The following is a 17,908-nucleotide window of genomic DNA, read 5'->3' as shown; positions in this document are numbered from 1 at the left end:
GCAGTTTCATCCCTACTGTCGTGCAGTTTCCTTTGTGGTCCAGGGTGGGATTATCGTGCATGTTTCCAGCAAAGACTTGCCTGTGTCTGTTCTGGGTCTCTATGAAAATCTCACAGGATTGGGGGTAGCTTTGGAAAGTTTGCTTTTCGTGGCATGGTTTTTATGATGAAGCCCTGTCTAAGGGGCTGACAGGGTTGTAAGTTTCACTGGGTAGAGTTCTGCAGCTGCACCGCTCGCTTAACCCACCGTTGTTTCCCAGACAGCAGTCCTGCCTTCCTGTGCCACTCGCGCCTTCTCCTTCTGACACTTTCAAAAGTTCACTTTGTTGTTTTTGTCGCTTGTCTTTCCTCACCAGCTCCATCGGTGTCTGATAGTACGTCCAGGCACTAATGCCCACCTCTGGCTATTGCTCTTTTTCTGCAGAGGGAGAACCGGAGATTACAGGAGGCCAGCATGAGGCTGGAACAGGAGAATGACGACCTTGCTCACGAACTAGTAACCAGCAAGATTGCTCTGAGGAATGACTTGGATCAGGTAAGCCTGGTTTCACGAGGTAGAAATAAGACTGTGGTGACGTCCTCCAGGGCAAGGGCCAAGTTACTCTCAGAGCAGTCCCACCAGGGCTTGCTCTGTGCTTGATGCGAGTCAGCTGCTTGACGGGTGAATGGGTGGGCGGCATGCGAGAGAGTGGCAGGTGGGAGGGGACTGTTGTGTTCCTTGGAGATGGTGAAAAACACAAGCCTTTGGGGTTTCGGTCATTTTCAAACAGCGTGTGTAAGATACTTAAAAAAAAAAAATAGCTCTAAGCTTCTCTGGTGTCTCTCCTCTTAATCTCTTGTTTTAGTCACTAAGTGGTGTCTGACTCTTTCACAACCCCATGGACTGTAGCCTGCCAGGCTATTCGGTCCATGGGATTTCCCAGGTAAGAATGCCAGAGTGGGTTGCCATTTCCTTCTCTGGGGAATCTTCCTGACCCAGGGATTGAACCTACGTCTCTTGCCTTCTTCACCACCGAGCCAGCAGGGATGCCCTCTTAATCTCTTCTCCTAAACCATGGACTTACAGCATCATTACCTGAAAATAACAGTCACCAGGAGTATATTAATGCCACTCTAACATTTTATAGTTACTATACTTTTTGCTCCAAGATTTCTCATCTATAGTAAACGTGAGGACTTTATATGAAGCTTGTACATTGAGATATGTGTATTGGTGGACTGAGAGGCATCCTAGGGGCAGAGAGCCAGGACTGCCTGGGTGTCAATCCTGGCATCACCACTCACTAATCACATGACCCGGGGCCAGCCTTAACCTGCCTGTAGGTTTCAAAAAGTGTTTCCCTCGTAGGGAGGATGTGAGAATTAAATGAAGTAAAGCACTACAGTAGTATGTGTTCAATAATCATTAGCTGTTGCTAGGAAGCCCTTAAATTCTTTAACTTCCTCGTCCTTTCCAACAGTACTCATAGTTTTAGGACTTCTTGTTTTTCCATTGCTAGTGTCTTTGGAAATAATTGGCAATATAGAAGGAATCTTGCACAGTTTTAAAATCATTTTAAAATCATCACTATTTTCTAACTTTTAAAATATGAGTATTCCCAATGGCGCAGGGTCAAAAAATTTGAAACTTAGACTGGCTGAATCTGTTAAAAAAAATAAAAAAGGCTCTACCTGTACTCTAAGTATGCATTGGTAATATTTAAAATACAGATCCATTAATAATATAAATATGATTGGATGTTTAAAATGGAAGGGTTTTTTTTAATTTTTAAAAATGGTCCCTGCACAACTCCTTTTTCCATATAAACAGCTAATTTTGCAGCTCAGAAGTTTTAACCACAGTAAGTTATTGTTGTTTGTGTTGTTGCTATTGTTCTGTTGCAAAGTTGTGTCCAACTCTGTGACCCCACAGACTGTAGCACACCAGGCCTCCCTGTCCTTCACTATCTCCTGGAGTTTGCTCAAACACATGTCCACTGGGTCAGTAATGCTATCTAACCATGTCATTCCCTGCTGCCCCCTTCTCTTCCTGCCTTCAATCTTTGCCAGCCTGTGAGTCAGCTCTTTGAATCAGGTGGCCAAAGTATTGGAGCTTCAGCTTTAGCATCAGTCCTTCCAATGAGTATTCAGGGTTTGTTTCCTTTAGGATTGACCACAGTAAGATGGGAGATAAAAACCACTGTTAAGAAAAGTGCTGAAAGGGGAGAGGAGAAAGCTGAAGGAGTCAACGCTAACTGGAGTTTCAAAATAAAACAGAAACTGTGCTGCTTGGAACAGGATATAGAAGGTGGAAGCAGCAGCCCTCTGGGGGTGGGAATTGCCCTTTTGATCACAAATTGCATCAGCCAGCCCATTTGCAAGCTGTTAGAGGCGAAATGAAAAATGTGTGACCAAGAGAGTCAGAACCAAAGAAGGCAGAAGGGTCCCACTCAACAGGGCCGTTGACCCAGCATGGCCTTGGCTGTTTTACTTCTGTCATAAGTAAGACCACTGTGGTGACTCAGTACTATAAGGAAATTTTTGGCTCCATATTAACTTTCCAGATGACCTTGACTGACACTTGATTCTGCCATTTTGAATATTTTATCCATTAATAGTTTTCTTAAGATGGCTAGCTGAGTGAAAAAGTTTTACACTAAATCTGTTGTGGTAATTGTTCTACGATGTATGTAATTCAGGTCATTTTTATGTACACCTTAAACTTACACAGTGCTATGTGTCACCTCTATCTCAATAAATCTAAAAGGAAAAAAAGTTTATGTACCACAGCTTCCTCATCCATTCGTCTGCTGATGGGCATCTGGGTTGCTTCCATGTCCTGGCTATTGTAAACTGTGCTGCGATGAACATTGGGGTGCACGTGTCTCTTTCAGATCTGGTTTCCTTGGTGTGTATGCCCAGAAGTGAGATTGCTGGGTCATATGGCAGTTCTATTTCCAGCTTTTTAAGAAATCTCCACACTGTTTTCCATAGTGGCTGTACTAATTTGCATTCCCACCAACAGTGTAAGAGGGTTCCCTTTTCTCCACACCCTCTCCAGCATTTATTGCTTGTAGACTTTTGGATAGCAGCCATCCTGACTGGCGTGTAATGGTACCTCATTGTGGTTTTGATTTGCATTTCTCTGATAACGAGTGATGTTGAGCATCTTTTCATGTGTTTGTTAGCCATCTGTATGTCTTCCTTGGAGAAATGTCTGTTTAGTTCTTTGGCCCATTTTTGGATTGGATCATTTATTTTTCTGGAGTTGAGCTGGAGGAGTTGCTTATATATTTTTGAGATTAATCCTTTGTCTGTTGCTTCGTTTGCTATTATTTTCTCCCAATCTGAGGGCTGTCTTTTCACCTTGCTTATAGTTTCCTTTGTTGTGCAAAAGCTTTTTAAGTTTCATTAGGTCCCATTTGTTTATTTTTGCTTTTATTTCTAAAATTCTGGGATGTGGGTCATAGAGGATCCTGCTGTGATTTATGTCGGAGAGTGTTTTGCCTATGTTCTCCTCTAGGAGTTTGATAGTTTCTGGTCTTACATTTAGATCTTTAATCCATTTTGAGTTTATTTTTGTGTATGGTGTTAGAAAGTGTTCTAGTTTCATTCTTTTACAGGTGGTTGACCAGTTTTCCCAGCACCACTTGTTAAAGAGGTTGTCTTTTTTCCATTGTATATCCTTGCCTCCTTTGTCGAAGATAAGGTGACCATAGGTTCGTGGATTTATCTCTGGGCTTTCTCTTCTGTTCCATTGATCTATATTTCTGTCTTTGTGCCAGTACCATACTGTCTTGATGACTGTGGCTTTGTAGTAGGAAGCTGTGGTACATATACACCATGGAATATTACTCAGCCATTAAAAAGAATTCATTTGAATCAGTTCTAATGAGATGGATGAAACTGGAGCCCATTATACAGAGCAAAGTAAGCCAGAAAGATAAAGACCATTACAGTATACTAACACATATATATGGAATTTAGAAAGATGGTAATGATAACCCTATATGCAAAACAGAAAAAGAGACTCAGATGTATAGAACAGACTTGTGGACTCTGGGAGCAGGCGAGGGTGGGATGTTTCAAGAGAACAGCATCGAAACATGTATATTATCTAGGGTGAAACAGATCACCAGCCCAGGTTGGGTGCATGAGACAAGTGCTCGGGCCTGGTGCACTGGGAAGACCCAGAGGGAGGTGGGAGGGGGGACCGGGATGGGGAATACATGTAAATCCATGGCTAATTCATTTCAATATATGACAAAAACCACTGTGATGATGTAAAGTAATTAGCCTCCAACTAATAAAAATAAATGGAAAAAAAATTAAAAAAAATAAAATAAAAGGAAAAAAAGTTTTAAGAAGTTAGACTTAATAGGGATGCAATGAAATGAGTTAGAGTTGTAAATTGAAAGTTTTGTGTGAAATGTATTTGCTATATGTTTAGCCTTTAAAAGGTAGAAAAATAATGAAGTTAAATATTTACTGAATTCCTACTATTCACTAAGCACTTTATTTAGCAGTTTATAAGCATCATCTCATTTAATTTTCCTAATGACTCCATTAAGCAAGTATTTTAATCTTCCATTTTATAAATGAGGCAACTGCATATCTACCATTACTTGGAAAGCTATCCTTTAAAAAATAGTTCAGTTCAGTTCAGTCGTTCAGTCGTGTCTGACTCTTTGCAACCCCGTGAATCGCAGCATGCCAGGCCTCCCTGTCCATCACCAACTCCCAGAGTTTACTCAAACTCATGTCCATTGAGTCGGTGATGCCATCCAGCCATCTCATCCTCTGTCATCCCTTTCTCCTGCCCCCAATCCCTCCCAGCATCAGGATCTTTTCCAGTGAGTCAACTCTTTGCATGAGGTGGCCAAAGTATTGGAGTTTCAGCTTCAGCATCAGTCCTTCCAATGAACACCCAGGACTGATCTCCTTTAGGATGGACTGGTTGGATCTCCTTGCAGTCCAAGGGACTCTCAAGAGTCTTCTCCAACACCACAGTTCAAAAGCATCAATTTTTCGGCGCTTAGCTTTCTTCACAGTCCAACTCTCACATCCATACATTAACACTGGAAAAACATAGCCTTGACCAGACGGACCTTAGTTGTCAAAGTAATGTCTCTACTTTCTAATATGCTATCTAGGTTAGTCATAACTTTCCTTCCAAAAAAATAGAGACTTGCATGAAAATATATGTGCAAAGTTGTTTACTGCAGTGTTACTTACAAGAATAAAAAAATGAAATAAGGTATATGTCCAATAGAAAGAAAGGATGAAGTCACATCTGTAAAATATCTTTTTGGAATAATTTTTAAAAACAATGAGAAGATAATGATATAATATTTTTTAAAAAGTAAATTTATCTGTGTATAATGTTTACATCTAAATTGTGAGGGATATATGCTCACCCGGGGCCATCCTGGAGGAAAGGAAAGGAGGCTGGAATCTACCTTGTGACAGGAAAAAGGCCTACAAGAAAATAGAAATACATCAAAATGTTGCTACAGGAGGAACTTACCTGGTGGCGCAGTGGATAAGAATCCACATGCCAATTCAGGGAACACAGATTGGACCTCTGGTCCAGGAAAGTTGCACGTGCCGAGGAACAGCTAAGCCTGTGTCACAACCACTGAACCCGTGTTGTAGGGGCCCACGAGCCGCAACTGCTGAGCCCATGTGCTGCTACTATTGAAGCCCTCACATCTAGAGCCGGTGCTCTGCAAGAAGAGAAGCTACCACAATGGAAGCCCAGGCACTGCAAAGAAGAGCAGCCTCCCCGCTCACCACAACTAGAGAAAAGCCTGATGCCACAGATCTTGGCTTTCTCTGACTACCAAGGCCTAATAAAAAATACAGAGACAAGAGTCTGGGGGAACTAGAAAGGTGAATTTAATCCTCAGCTGGCAGAAGGGGCACAGCAAGCACGTGCCTCAAAAATGCCCCACTTCCATGAGGGATCTGTGCTCTGCTTAGTCACTCAGTCTTGTCCGACTCTTTGCGACCACATGGACTAGCCCGCCAGGCTCCTCTGTTGTTGGGGATTCTCCAGGCAAGAATACTGGAGTGGGTTGCCATGCCCTCCTCCAGGGGACCTTCCCAACCCAGAGATGGAACCCAGGTCGGTCGAACCCAGATCAGTTGAACCCAGGTCAGTCGAACCCAGGTCTTACGCATGGGAGGTTGATTCTTTACCACCTGAGCCACCAGGAAAGGCCCATGGGGCATCCAGAGGATTCTACAGATGAAGGCTTGCCCTCAGGGGTTGGTGATGAGGAGCAAAGGAGTAAAGACCTTGTATTTTTCTTCTTGCATTGTTTCAAAAGCAGTTGCAGACTCACCTCAGCCTGTTAATTGGGTCTGGCAGTCCCATAGCCTAGTAGTTGACCCCGTTGTTTTTTGTGTATTGTACTGTGGCCTTCTTTCTATAATGCAAAAAGAGAAAAAACTATGGAGTGCTCTGTAAAGAGAGTGCTGTAAAGTGAAGTGAGCACCAGATACAGGATGTAATTAGCATAGAGTTAAAGGATAGTAGGTGCAGAACCAGCTCATGCAGAGCTAGGGGGCAGAAAAGCAAGCTTAGTTATAACTACAAATTAGGACCTGTTAAAATAAAAACTAGGAGTGATTAGGCCTGCTCACTGTTCTCTGCATCTTCTTTGTTCTCAGGAAAGAAAAGTAAAACTCATTCTTCTTTTTTCTCTTTTCATTGCAACAAGCCTAAGTGCAGCAATGAAGACCCAAGGAACCCAAAAATAAAAATAAAGAATCAATTAATTTTTGAAAACTCTAAAAAATGTTTCTGTTAGGTATATCTCTGGGTTATAAGAGTAAGTCTAATTTTTATATTCATCTTTATACTTTTATCAATTATTTATCTTTTCTAAGAAGACCTTAAATTACTTAAGTGCCTTTGGCTAGAGGCTTCCCTGGTGGCTCAGATAGTAAAGAATCTGCCTGTAATGCTAGAGACCCAGGTTCAATCCCTGGGTCAGAAAGATCCCCTGGAGAAGGAAATGGCAACCCATTCCAGTATTCTTGTTTGGACAATTCCATGGACAAAGAAGACTGGCAGGCTACAGCCTATGGGGTTGCAAAGAGTTGGGCACGACTAATATTTTTACCCTTGGTTAAGTAATAACATGCCTTATAATGTTAATGATCAGAAAAATATATTATTTAAAAAATTATTTCTCCACCCCCAAAAAATTCATTTTGTAGATTAGTCTGGAAAAGTTTCTAGGGTCCTCCTGAAATAATTATTGAGTACCTAAGTATCTCATGGAGCTACTGGATCTGTCCCAAAAGAAAAGATTCCTTCATTTGTTCCTTCTCTTTATTTCCCCCCCTCATGCCTATCATTCTCTTTTTAAAACAGTAACCTGGCCCCTCTGCCTTTTGAAGCTATTATCTAGATGGAAGAATGAAATTGCTATGTCATTGAATTGCTAGTTCAAAACTAGCTATCTCCTCCTAAAATCTGATCTTGCAGTTTCTGACCGAGTGGGGTTTATATCAAAAGGTGTCCCTGCAGTTTAGGTACCTGGCCCCTCCAGACTTCGAGGAAGGACATTAGCTTGAGGCTTTGCCTGCTTTTACCCAGTTTGCCCAGTACTTTTTCATTCCCAGCTTAATCAAAATCAAATCTCTTGATTCAGATAGAAGAACATTGGTAAACATTAAACAAGCATGAAAGCAGATTGTATTTGAGACAATATGTAAACCAAACAAACACTAATTAGGTAATCATGTACTTAAAAAAAAAAACACATTCTTTCCTACCCATGTCATTTTAGAGCTGGCTTCAGGCTTCCTGGGCACCAGCAGCTCTTCATGTTTCTCTCTGACAGAGCCTTCTCTTTTGACAACTTGCCCCGGATCCTCTGGACCCCTTCAGTAAGGACTTCTCAGTGATCAGAAATGAAAAGAAGATGCATCTCCAGTTCAATTTTGGTTACCTGCTTTCAGGCCCTTCCTGTTCTTTCTGTTCCCAAGGAACAAAAACAAGAGACACAACCAGTGCTTTCCCAGTGCAGACTGGGCCCAGGTCCCTTCTGATCACAGGAGTTTGTGTTGAATCAGACACTGCATGTCACAAGTGACACATTCTTTTGTTCTGTTTTCAACTAAACAGTTGCCTTGGTTAGTCCTTTGAGAAATCTTTTTTTTTTTTTTGAGAAATCATTTTTTAAAGAGCCCCATCCCTAATGTTAGAGCGGAGCCTACTGAGAACTTGGTTCATGTTGTAATCACAGATCAAGTGCCTGTGTCTCTCATTTATATGTCATCAATTCAGTTCAGATCAGTCGCTCAGGTTGTGTCCGATTCTGCAACCCCATGAACTCAGCATACCAGGCCTCCCTGTCCATCACCAATTCCCGGAGTTGACTCAAACTCATGTCCATTGAGTCGGTGATGCCATCTAACCATCTCAACCTCTATTGTCGCCTTCTCCTCCTGCCTTCAATCTTTCCCAGCATCAGGGTCTTTTCAAATGAGTCAGTTCTTCACATCTGGTGACCAATGTATTGGAGTTTCAGCTTCCACATCAGTCCCTTCATTGAATATTCAGGACTGATTTCCTTTAGGATGGACTGGTTTGACCTCCTTGCTGTCCAAGGGAGTCTCAAGAGTCTTCTCTAATGCCATAGTTCAAAAGCATCAATTCTTCAGTGCTCAACTTTCTTTATGGTCCAACTCTCACATCCATACATGACTACTGGAAAAACTATAGCTTTGACTAGATGGACGTTTGTTGGCAAAGTAATGTCTCTGCTTTTTAATATGCTATCTAGGTTGGTCATAACTTTTCTTCCAAGGAGCAAGCGTCTTTTAATTTCATGGCTGTAGTCACCATCTGCAGTGATTTTGGAGCCCCAAAAAATAAAGTCTGTCACTGTTTCCATTCTTTCCCTGTCTGTTTGCCATGAAGTGATGGGACCGGATGCCATGATCTTAGTTTTCTGAATGTTGGGTTTTAAGACAACTTCTTCACTCTCCTCTTTAATTTTCATCAAGAGGCTCTTTAGTTCTTCTTCACTTTCTGCCGTAAGGGTGGTGTCATCTGCATACCTGAGGTTATTGACATTTCTTCCAGCACTCTTGACTCCAGCTTGTGCTTTATCCAGCCCAGTGTTTCTCATGATGTACTCTGCATGTAAGTTAAATAAGCAGATTGACAATATACAGCCTTGATGTACTCCTTTCCCGATTTGGAACCAGTCTGCTGTTCCATGTCCAGTTCTAACTGTTGCTTCCTGACCTGCATATTATATGTCATAGAAGTTAGATAACAATTAGAAGGCTTACATGGTAAATAATCTGCCTGCAATGCAGGAGACCTAGGTTTGGTCCCTGGGGTGGAAAGATTCCCTGGAGGAGGGCATGGCAACCCACTCCAGTATTCCTGCCTGGAGAATCCCATGGACAGAGGAGCGTGGCAGGCTATAGTTCATGGAGACACAAATAGTCGGACACGACCGAGAGACTAACACTTTCAGAAGGTTTCATATCAATAAGGCATTGTGAGATGTTGGTACGTGTTTAGAAGATGATAATGGCAAGTGTCCACTCAGTCTTATCAAACTATGGTGAAGGTTTTATCATTTGGGCACAAAGATAGAATTTGAATATCTGTCTGTTTAGTATTCTGTTCCTGGAGATGCTTTTAAAGTTAAAGATGGTTTTTACTTAAGCGGGGTATAGAAGTTGGCTGTACAGAGACTCAGAAGACTGTTTTTAGAAGGAGGAGGACGTTAATTCAGATCTGGTTGTATTTTGATGAGCAGAATCACCCCTACTTCACTGTCAAGCTTGAAGGAGAAACTCTGGATACAGCTTCCAGGGACTTTTCCCATGTGGGACCCAGAGCAACTCCTACAGGTGTCAGATCTGAGAACAGAAATAGAGTGAGGTCACCTGACCTTGGCCTCATGAAGAACGTGCAGCAGTGTACAGTTTATGTGTACATAAAAATGATAGGCCGTCACCTCATACGTATCTAAGTGTTTATTAAAAATTTCCTCAAGGAAGTGGATTTTTTTCCCTTTTCTTATAGATATTTCCAAAATTGTAAACATTTAGATATGCTGCAGAATTTCAGAAGCTTGGTGCTAAATGTCAGGATAGCATTGACTCTTCAGAGGTTTACAGAAGGCTCACAGTTTGAGTGAATCTTCCTTCGAGAAACCAAACTTAGAAAACATTTGTTTCAGAGTGTCGTGATATGTGCTATTAAAAGGACCATTCTCTTTACAAAATGGAACCTGCTGGCGGTGCAGTAAGAGGAAGTTAAAGTGCAGTCGTCTTTATTAGCAAGGCTGTCACTCAGAGATTCTGGGGTAGAACCGTAACCAGTGGGCAGCCATCCTAGGGAGACAGGTCTGATACGATTTTTGCTTCCCTGGTGGCTCAGAGGGTAAAGAACCTGCTTGCAGTGTGGGAGACCTGGGTTCGATCCCTGGTCGGTAAGATTCCCTGAAGAAGGAACTGGCAACCCACTCCAGTATCCTTGCCTGGAGAATTCCCACGGACAGAGGAGCCTGGCGGGCTAGAGTTCACGGGGTTGCAAAGAGTTGGGCACAACTGAGCCACTAACACTTTCACTTAAACACTGAAGCCATCAGGACCTCATTTTTTTTTCCACTAGAAAATTGAATTTTTTTACTTAAAAATATTTTCAAAGGCTAATGCCATAGTGGAACAACTGAAGGATAGTTGAACCAAACTCTCGGGGAATTAGAGGCGCATCCACCGATGCAAGCTCTTGATTTGCCACTGGGAGACCCTTCATTAGAGACTTTGGGGAGCATCTCCCACTTTTTGGGTCACTTGTCATCTGGTTTGCAGCTCTAGAATTCTCAGTTTTGAGTGTCCATAGTCAGTATCAATCATCTAGTATCTTACAATTTATTAAAACTTAACTTGCAGTATACATGTTGCTTTTTTTGAGGCCCACCTCTCCTTTTAGGATGTGTTTTTTGCCGTGTAGATTTTCTTCCTGAAATCTAATGTATCAGAACAAATTTCAGAGTCTTCAGAAGGGAATTTTTCACTTTAACTACCCGGCAGTTCCAAGTTATCTGAAAACAGCTCTGAGCCCTGGGCTGTGGGGACATCAGGAACTGGAAGACAGAACCGAGATGCTGGAAGGGAGTTTCTCTGCCAGGACCCAGCAGACTGCGCTGGCCCGGCCATCTGGACATGTGGGAGATGCGGCGAAACACAGACAGAGGGCCACCTGGCCAGTTTTCACAATGTCTTAGACAGTGTTTTGCTGCTGTCAGCCAGGGATGGCTTCTGCAAAGAGCTGCCCGTATTCAGTGTCTGTCATTTTCTCTGCTGAACTCATCCTGTGGCCCCCTTCCCCAAGTCTGCTTCTCTGATAACTCAGAGAACCACGTCCATCCACTCAGTAAACACTTACAGAGCATGAGCTCTGTTCGGTCCTGGGCTTGGTGCTGGGGGTACAGTGATGAGCGCAGGAAAGAGGGTTCCTGCCTCCTAGAGCTTGCAGCCAAGTGTGCAAGGCACACACATCACACACACAGTTTGTCAGTCTAGATCGGGGCAAGTGCTCCCAGGGGAAATACGAGTTTAGATGCGGGTGGGGAACTGATTCGGATGGGCTAAGTAGGACAGGGCTGAGGCCACCCTGTGCTGCAGAAGTGAGCTTGAAGCCAAGACCTAAAGGGTGAGGTAAGGGCCCTAATGTGTAAAGCAGGCAGACACACGTTAACTAAGTTAAATGTACATACACACACTGCTTCCACAGTGAATTTTGGCTCTGTATGCAAATTAAGAGCAGAGCACTCTCTCTGAGTTTTCTTGGCTGTTCTAGAAATACGCTCTTGTGTGCCTGATTCCTGGTCCTTACTTCAGTTTGCCTCTGGGCTGTCCCTGTTATGGGTTTTTGGTCTTCATTTCTCCTTACTGTACTCACTGCTGTTGTGAGTAGCCTGGTGGGCCAGGTTCCCTCAGCTGATCTTTAAACTTTCTCACCTAACTGTGGTTCACAGATCAGCCTGTCTGTTCCTCTTCTCTGGCTCCGCCCCACACATCACCAGGTAGAAGCTTCCCAGGGAGGCGCCAGCCCTTCATCCTGTCCTACCATAGCCTCAGAGTCTGTGCTGTTGTGGCTGCTGAAAATGTGGAAGAAACACTTAGAAGGAGCATGGCCTTCCATGCCATTCACATCTGGATTCAGACTGTGACTCTGATCTTAGATGTGTGTCCTAGTCCAGTTATTTGATCTCTTCAAATCTTGCTGTCATTACCTGGAAAATAATTTTTGCTGTGAGGATTAGAGATAACGTATGCTGAGCATGCGATAGCTAGTTGGCATTCATTGAAAGCAACCACCTCTACCCCCCACCCCTGGGTGAGCCAGAGGGGAAGAAAGGCCTCCGGGGGTGTTGCTCCATAAAGTATGTACATGCTTTCTTCACCTTCCTCATGACTAATGTGCTCTGATTTGCAGGCAGAAGACAAGGCAGACGTGCTGAATAAGGAGCTTCTCTTGACCAAACAGAGGCTGGTGGAGACCGAAGAAGAGAAGAGGAAGCAGGAGGAAGAGACGGCTCAGGTAACAGGCATGTGGGGGATGGGTAACTGGTCTTCATGCAGGTGCATTGGTTCCTGGGCTTGATTAATACTATAAACAAGAAGTAAAGTTGTTGTTGTTGTTCAGTCGCTCAGTCGTGTCCAACTCTTTGCGACCCCATGGACTGCAGCACGCCAGGCTTCCCTGTCCATCACCATCTCTCAGAGCTTGCTCAAATTCATGTCCATTGAGTCGGTGATGCCATCCAACCATCTCATCCTCTGTTGTCCCCTTCTCCTCCTGCCTTCAATCTTTCCCAGCATCAGTTAAATAGGAAGTAAAGTTAAATTTGTTCTAAATCAAGGCTGGTGCTGAAGCGGTGCATGTGAGTAGCACTGAGTCATTTCTCCTGAAGGGTGTTAGGAGAGGTGGCAGCATTTCCACCCTGGAACAGCTTTCAGGAATTTGCCTTCACTGAGATGTCTAGCAAGAGCGTGAAGTCTTCTCGGAGTTTAAGAACTTGGAATTATGACCCAAGAGCTGTGAAAATCTGTAAATTTCATGTCGCATCTCCAAGATGACTGACTTCTCTGAAGTCATTTATGAGGGTCGTTAAGCCAGGTGCCTACAGAGATCTCTGCTGAGATTTGCCTCCATCAGTCACGCTTCATTTTCTGGATTGATGACTTTGAAGAAGGAGCACCAACATTTCTGTTCCTGGCAGAACTCTCAAACTGTATTCTCTGAGGGACTAGAAAGAAACCCTTTGGGAACCAGCCTTGAGGTTAGCTCCCTCCTGCCTTCGTGTGAGCGGTGAGGGTGATCAGCTGGAAGACATGCTTTGCCAAGGAGCCCCGGAGGTGACCGTGACAGCTGGAGGCAGAGCTTCCGGCTTCCCTGAGGAAGAGCGGCTGCTTCGCCAGTGGTCTCCGTCTCTGTCCCAGCCAGGCACGCTTAGCTCAATTATTTTAATGAGTCTCATTCAGAGACATCAATAATCCTAAATATAAAACAGAACACAAAGCATCTCAAAGACCTCCTTCCAAGCAACCAGCAAAAGTTCCAGTAAAGTTACTAATGCAGGGATGTGTTATTTAGCATCTTCCAGAATTTATAAAAAGTATTCCATGATTTTCATTTTTCTCCCCTAAATAATGAAATGTTTTGGCAATTACAGTGGACCAGGAATTTTTTTTTTAATGTAATCAAAAATACTCAGGGGCTGATTATCTGGTTTGATCTTGGCATTTTGATGGGTTTTACTCTTTTCTTTGTTTCCTGCTTTTTGAGGGCCCACTTCAGTACTTTAGGTAAAGAATAAAGCTATTAACAAAGGAATTTAATCCATGATTTTCCCTTTGTGTGTGTGTGTATCCTATTTTAATTATGGTTCCCTTGTGAGATAGAGATTATTCTCATTTGTCAAATGAGTTAACTACAACTTAGAGAAACTGAGTGAACTTACTCAAAGCCTCTCAGCTACCTAAGTTGACCCTGAGTCAGTGGAGCCTTATGGCAGAAGGGACAAAGGGCATGGTTGATGTCCTTGAATTATGGAAGATAAAGAACAGAGACCAATAAAAACAAATAAGTTTGAATTAGTATAACCTGCAAATGCTCTTAAAATTTTAGAATGTAGCAAATATGAAGAAACTCTCAAATCTTCTAATGAGAAGTGCAGCTATCAATTTCAATAACTTGTGAATTTGGAAGTACTGAGTATCCTCCATTCATATTTTGGGATGCTGCAAAGCAGAATTCATCAATTGTTTTCTGATTGTGTACTTGCAGATTAACCAGGGTTGGGTTTTGTTTGGTCATCTTGGGAGAATTGAATTCTTTCCCTTTTATCTGGTAACATCTAAGCCTTTTCATTGCTCTAACCTTCTTCTTGAGCTGCCAAGCTATAGAAATAACTGTGGTTTCAGGTTTAGCATTCATAGTTTAGTATTTCTGTGACTGTAACAAGTACTGCATCCTATGTCACTTTAACTTCTAAAGTCAGTGTTTCTTTAGTCCACACCTCTATTTCTGACTCCAGTCCCAAAAGCCTCTTATTCCTTCCTCCAGAGAGGTAACAAGAGAGTCAATATGAGATGAGAAAGAAGGCCTAAAATGTTTTTTCAGTAGGCTGTGTCAGAGCATCGAGAGCACATGCAGTGTTTGCCTTGGTGTTTTTTGTTTTAGACTCATGAGAATAAAGATAGCTTCTGAATGGACCCTTATTCGACAGTTGTTTACATCGTTGTTGACTTGGAATCAGGCAGACTTGAATATGGATATTGGTGGAAATGTGTAAAGATTTTGACTGAGTCTTGATGTTTCTCATTCTTACTCTTTATAGCTAAAAGAAGTCTTCAGGAAACAGCTAGAGAAGGCGGAATATGAAATCAAGAAGACTACAGCTATCATTGCCGAGTATAAACAGGTAATGTGCCCCCGTGGGCTTCATCGCTGTAGAAGTATTTGTTTTGCTCTTATCTTTGAGGAAATTTTGTTTGTTTTTAGAGTTTCCAGAATAGTTGCTGCACTGCACGGATTATATTTGTTGGCTCATTTTCTCCTCTGAAACAGACAGTGGTTAGACATGCTTGCTGATAACATGGGAAGTTTAATTGAGCAAAACAATCTGTTGGTTGTTTTCAATGTTTGATAGATTTAGAGGAATGAGAAATCTTATTACCATTGGGATCCTGTCTCTGCCTTACTCAGAAGCTAATTTCCAATAGATCACACTTGCCAAGCACTAGAATTTAGCACTTGTACAGCTAGGAGATCTGCGCGTCCTTTGCTATCACAGTAGAGAATACGGGAGCTCTTGTCCGCACATGCCCATGTGGCCTTTCCCAACAGAGGCTAGTGCCTAGCAGGAAACCTCTTATGAACCTTAAAATGATGTTTTAAAAAAAAAAAAAAGATGTTTTAATGGTGGGTGGTGGGGGGGCTAGTCTCCTTGAGGATGTTTCTGGTCTCATCACCAGACAGGGTCTCAGAAAGCCTCCATTCCAGCTCCAGTGGTCCCTGCTGGTTAGGCTGGGGCACAGCCAGGAATCTGCTTGTTGTCATAAGACCCTGACTAGACTGTTCAAGTTCAGCTTTCTCAAATTATTAAGGCACCATATGCCACCTACTTACCCAGAAATTTCCCTAGGGTCTCCTGTTTCACAAAAGAGTTGGAAGTCTAAGTCTTAACTTTTTTAAAAAGTGGTTTTTTGCTTGTAAATAAAATGTATGTCCCTTGTGGAAGTGCAGAAAAACACAAAGAAAACAAACCTTCCTTAATCTTGAATCACTTAATACACTGAGTATGCTTTGTTGCTATTGATATATAAATAAAAATGTCAGTCATATTGTTCATGCTTTTGGAGGAAAACTAGTTCATTTGTTGTTATGACTATCTTTCCACAAGGATTCTCCCCTTTCGTGGAAGATTCCTTAGAACTAAGGCTTCAAATCTATCTTACTCTGTTTTATAATGTTTATATGCTTATTTATCTATACATATATATAATCAAAATATGTTTATTTAATGCCTGCTGCATGTGAGGTTTGATACTTTAGAGGAATAAAAGAGAAATTGATCCAGTTTTTCTTCTCTGGAAGCTAAGCTTGTAATAGGTAAAACTTGGCCATAATTAAGAGGAGAGAGAATTATGTATGGGAGATGAGGAATCCCTTCCTGGAGAAGGGAGTGATTTGAGTTGTGCTTCAAAGATAAGGTGAGGTTCAGGCATCTGGAGATAGAGAAGGAAAGGCTGGAAATGTTGGAAAGGTTGAAAAAGCGTGTGCAAAGGCAGGGGAGGTTGATTAGTGACAGTTTTGTTTAGCAAGGGTTTCAAGTAGGCAAGAAAAGCAAAGATGAGCAGGGGCCAAGATCAAGAAAGGTCTTCAGGGACAGGCTGAGGAGTTTGGATTTCATTCTGTTTGTAGCAGGACAGTGGCATGACTGGGAACATGGAACTGGAATTACTCAGTCGCAGGGAGAGATGTGGAAACCAGGGGAGAGATGCACAGGCAAAGAAAGGCACAGAGCAGTGAGAGGCCAACTGAGACAAAACGGGTCCCGGACGGCAACAAACAGTAGTGACAATGGAGAAACAAGAAATGCAAGAGAGTTAACAAGGAAATGTTGGATTTGGATAACTAGGAGAAGGACTGGTTAGACATTAAGCAGTACAAGGATCATCAAAGACCACGTGCTTGTCATCACTGCAGATGCATTTTTTCTGTCACATTAGGCCATAGGTGGCCTCCATATGCAGCACTTTTCAAAGAGCAGTCCTTGGGATGATTCTTGAATATTATCTGGCAAGCACTTTAAGCAACAGACCCATCTCTTTGAAGATAATTAAACATATAATCCAAATGCATTCTGTAGTTGGAATTGGCTACTATTGGCTATATTTCAGAAGGTTTGGGCTTATTTAAAATGGTTTATGGTTTGCCAGAATTGCTAGAGAGATTGCTTCCTTTTAATGTCAGCCAGCATAGTCCTGCGTATTGTTTCCAGGCCTGGATCTGGAGAAACTAGAGACTGGACTCAACAAGTTCTGATCTCTGAAACTATAGACTGGGATTTTTTTAAGTGTCGGTTTTGATAATAGAGGTAGACCTTTTATGTGTTTAGTCCAGATTGCATTTGAAAATTTGACATCCCCTAAATGTTTTATTCCATTTTTTTCCCAAAATAAAAGATTCTTACTTCACTCAGGCTTAGTAAGACTTGACCTTCCAGTTTTATATATATAGTATATATAGGGCTTTCTAGGTGGCACAGTGATAAAGAATCCACCTGTCAATGCAGGAGATGCAAGAGACACAGTTTCAATCCCTGGATTGGGCAGATCCCCTGGAGGAGGAACCCAGTCCAGTATTCTTGCCTGGAAAATTCCATGGACAGAGGAGCCTGGCGGGCTACAGTCCATGGGGCCACAAAGAGTCAGACATGATATATATATATATCTCTGTGCTCAGTCTCTCTCAGTGTATATACACATACACATGCACGCACGTGCATGCACACACACACATATAATTTGGGGGACTTTGAAAGCACTTATTTCTCTCTGTTCCCTGTGCTTGTTTGCACCTTGTTTCAGAATCAGAATAATGAGATGTTATTTAATCGTCCTATACTAAACCCTTTATGTACATTTTCTTTCCCAGTGATTATGACAGCACAGTACTTTTCAGTCATGAAGAAACTGAGGCTTAGAAAGATGAGTGAATATACCCAAGGACACTGTGCTAGGAAGTCGTAGAGCTAGACTTCCAGGCATTTCATTTTATGCTATGTTGCCAAACCTCTTGTTTCAAGTTTTAAGTCTCTATTACTTTCTGGTGATTTTAACTTTTAAAAAATTCACTCTGCCACTTCCTAAAG

General features: G+C 42.3%; 1 protein-coding gene across 6 annotated transcripts in view; it reads left to right on the top strand.

The window, feature by feature from the left end:
• RABGAP1L (RAB GTPase activating protein 1 like) overlaps window positions 1–17,908 on the top strand; it is a 677,279-nt gene that overhangs the window by 649,939 nt on the left and 9,432 nt on the right. For all 6 annotated transcript variants that reach the window (XM_020902280.2, XM_070474047.1, XM_020902282.2 and 3 more), the window contains 3 exons: window positions 424–534; window positions 12,463–12,567; window positions 14,870–14,953. In XM_020902280.2, coding sequence (XP_020757939.2) covers window positions 424–534; window positions 12,463–12,567; window positions 14,870–14,953 — 300 coding nt within the window. The remainder of the gene's footprint in view (window positions 1–423; window positions 535–12,462; window positions 12,568–14,869; window positions 14,954–17,908) is intronic.

This window comes from Odocoileus virginianus, chromosome 11, assembly GCF_023699985.2.
Source record: "Odocoileus virginianus isolate 20LAN1187 ecotype Illinois chromosome 11, Ovbor_1.2, whole genome shotgun sequence".
In the NCBI taxonomy this organism is placed as follows: domain Eukaryota; kingdom Metazoa; phylum Chordata; class Mammalia; order Artiodactyla; family Cervidae; genus Odocoileus; species Odocoileus virginianus.
The sequence above is the reverse complement of the archived record's forward strand: the minus strand, read 5'-3'. Positions and strand labels throughout refer to the sequence as shown.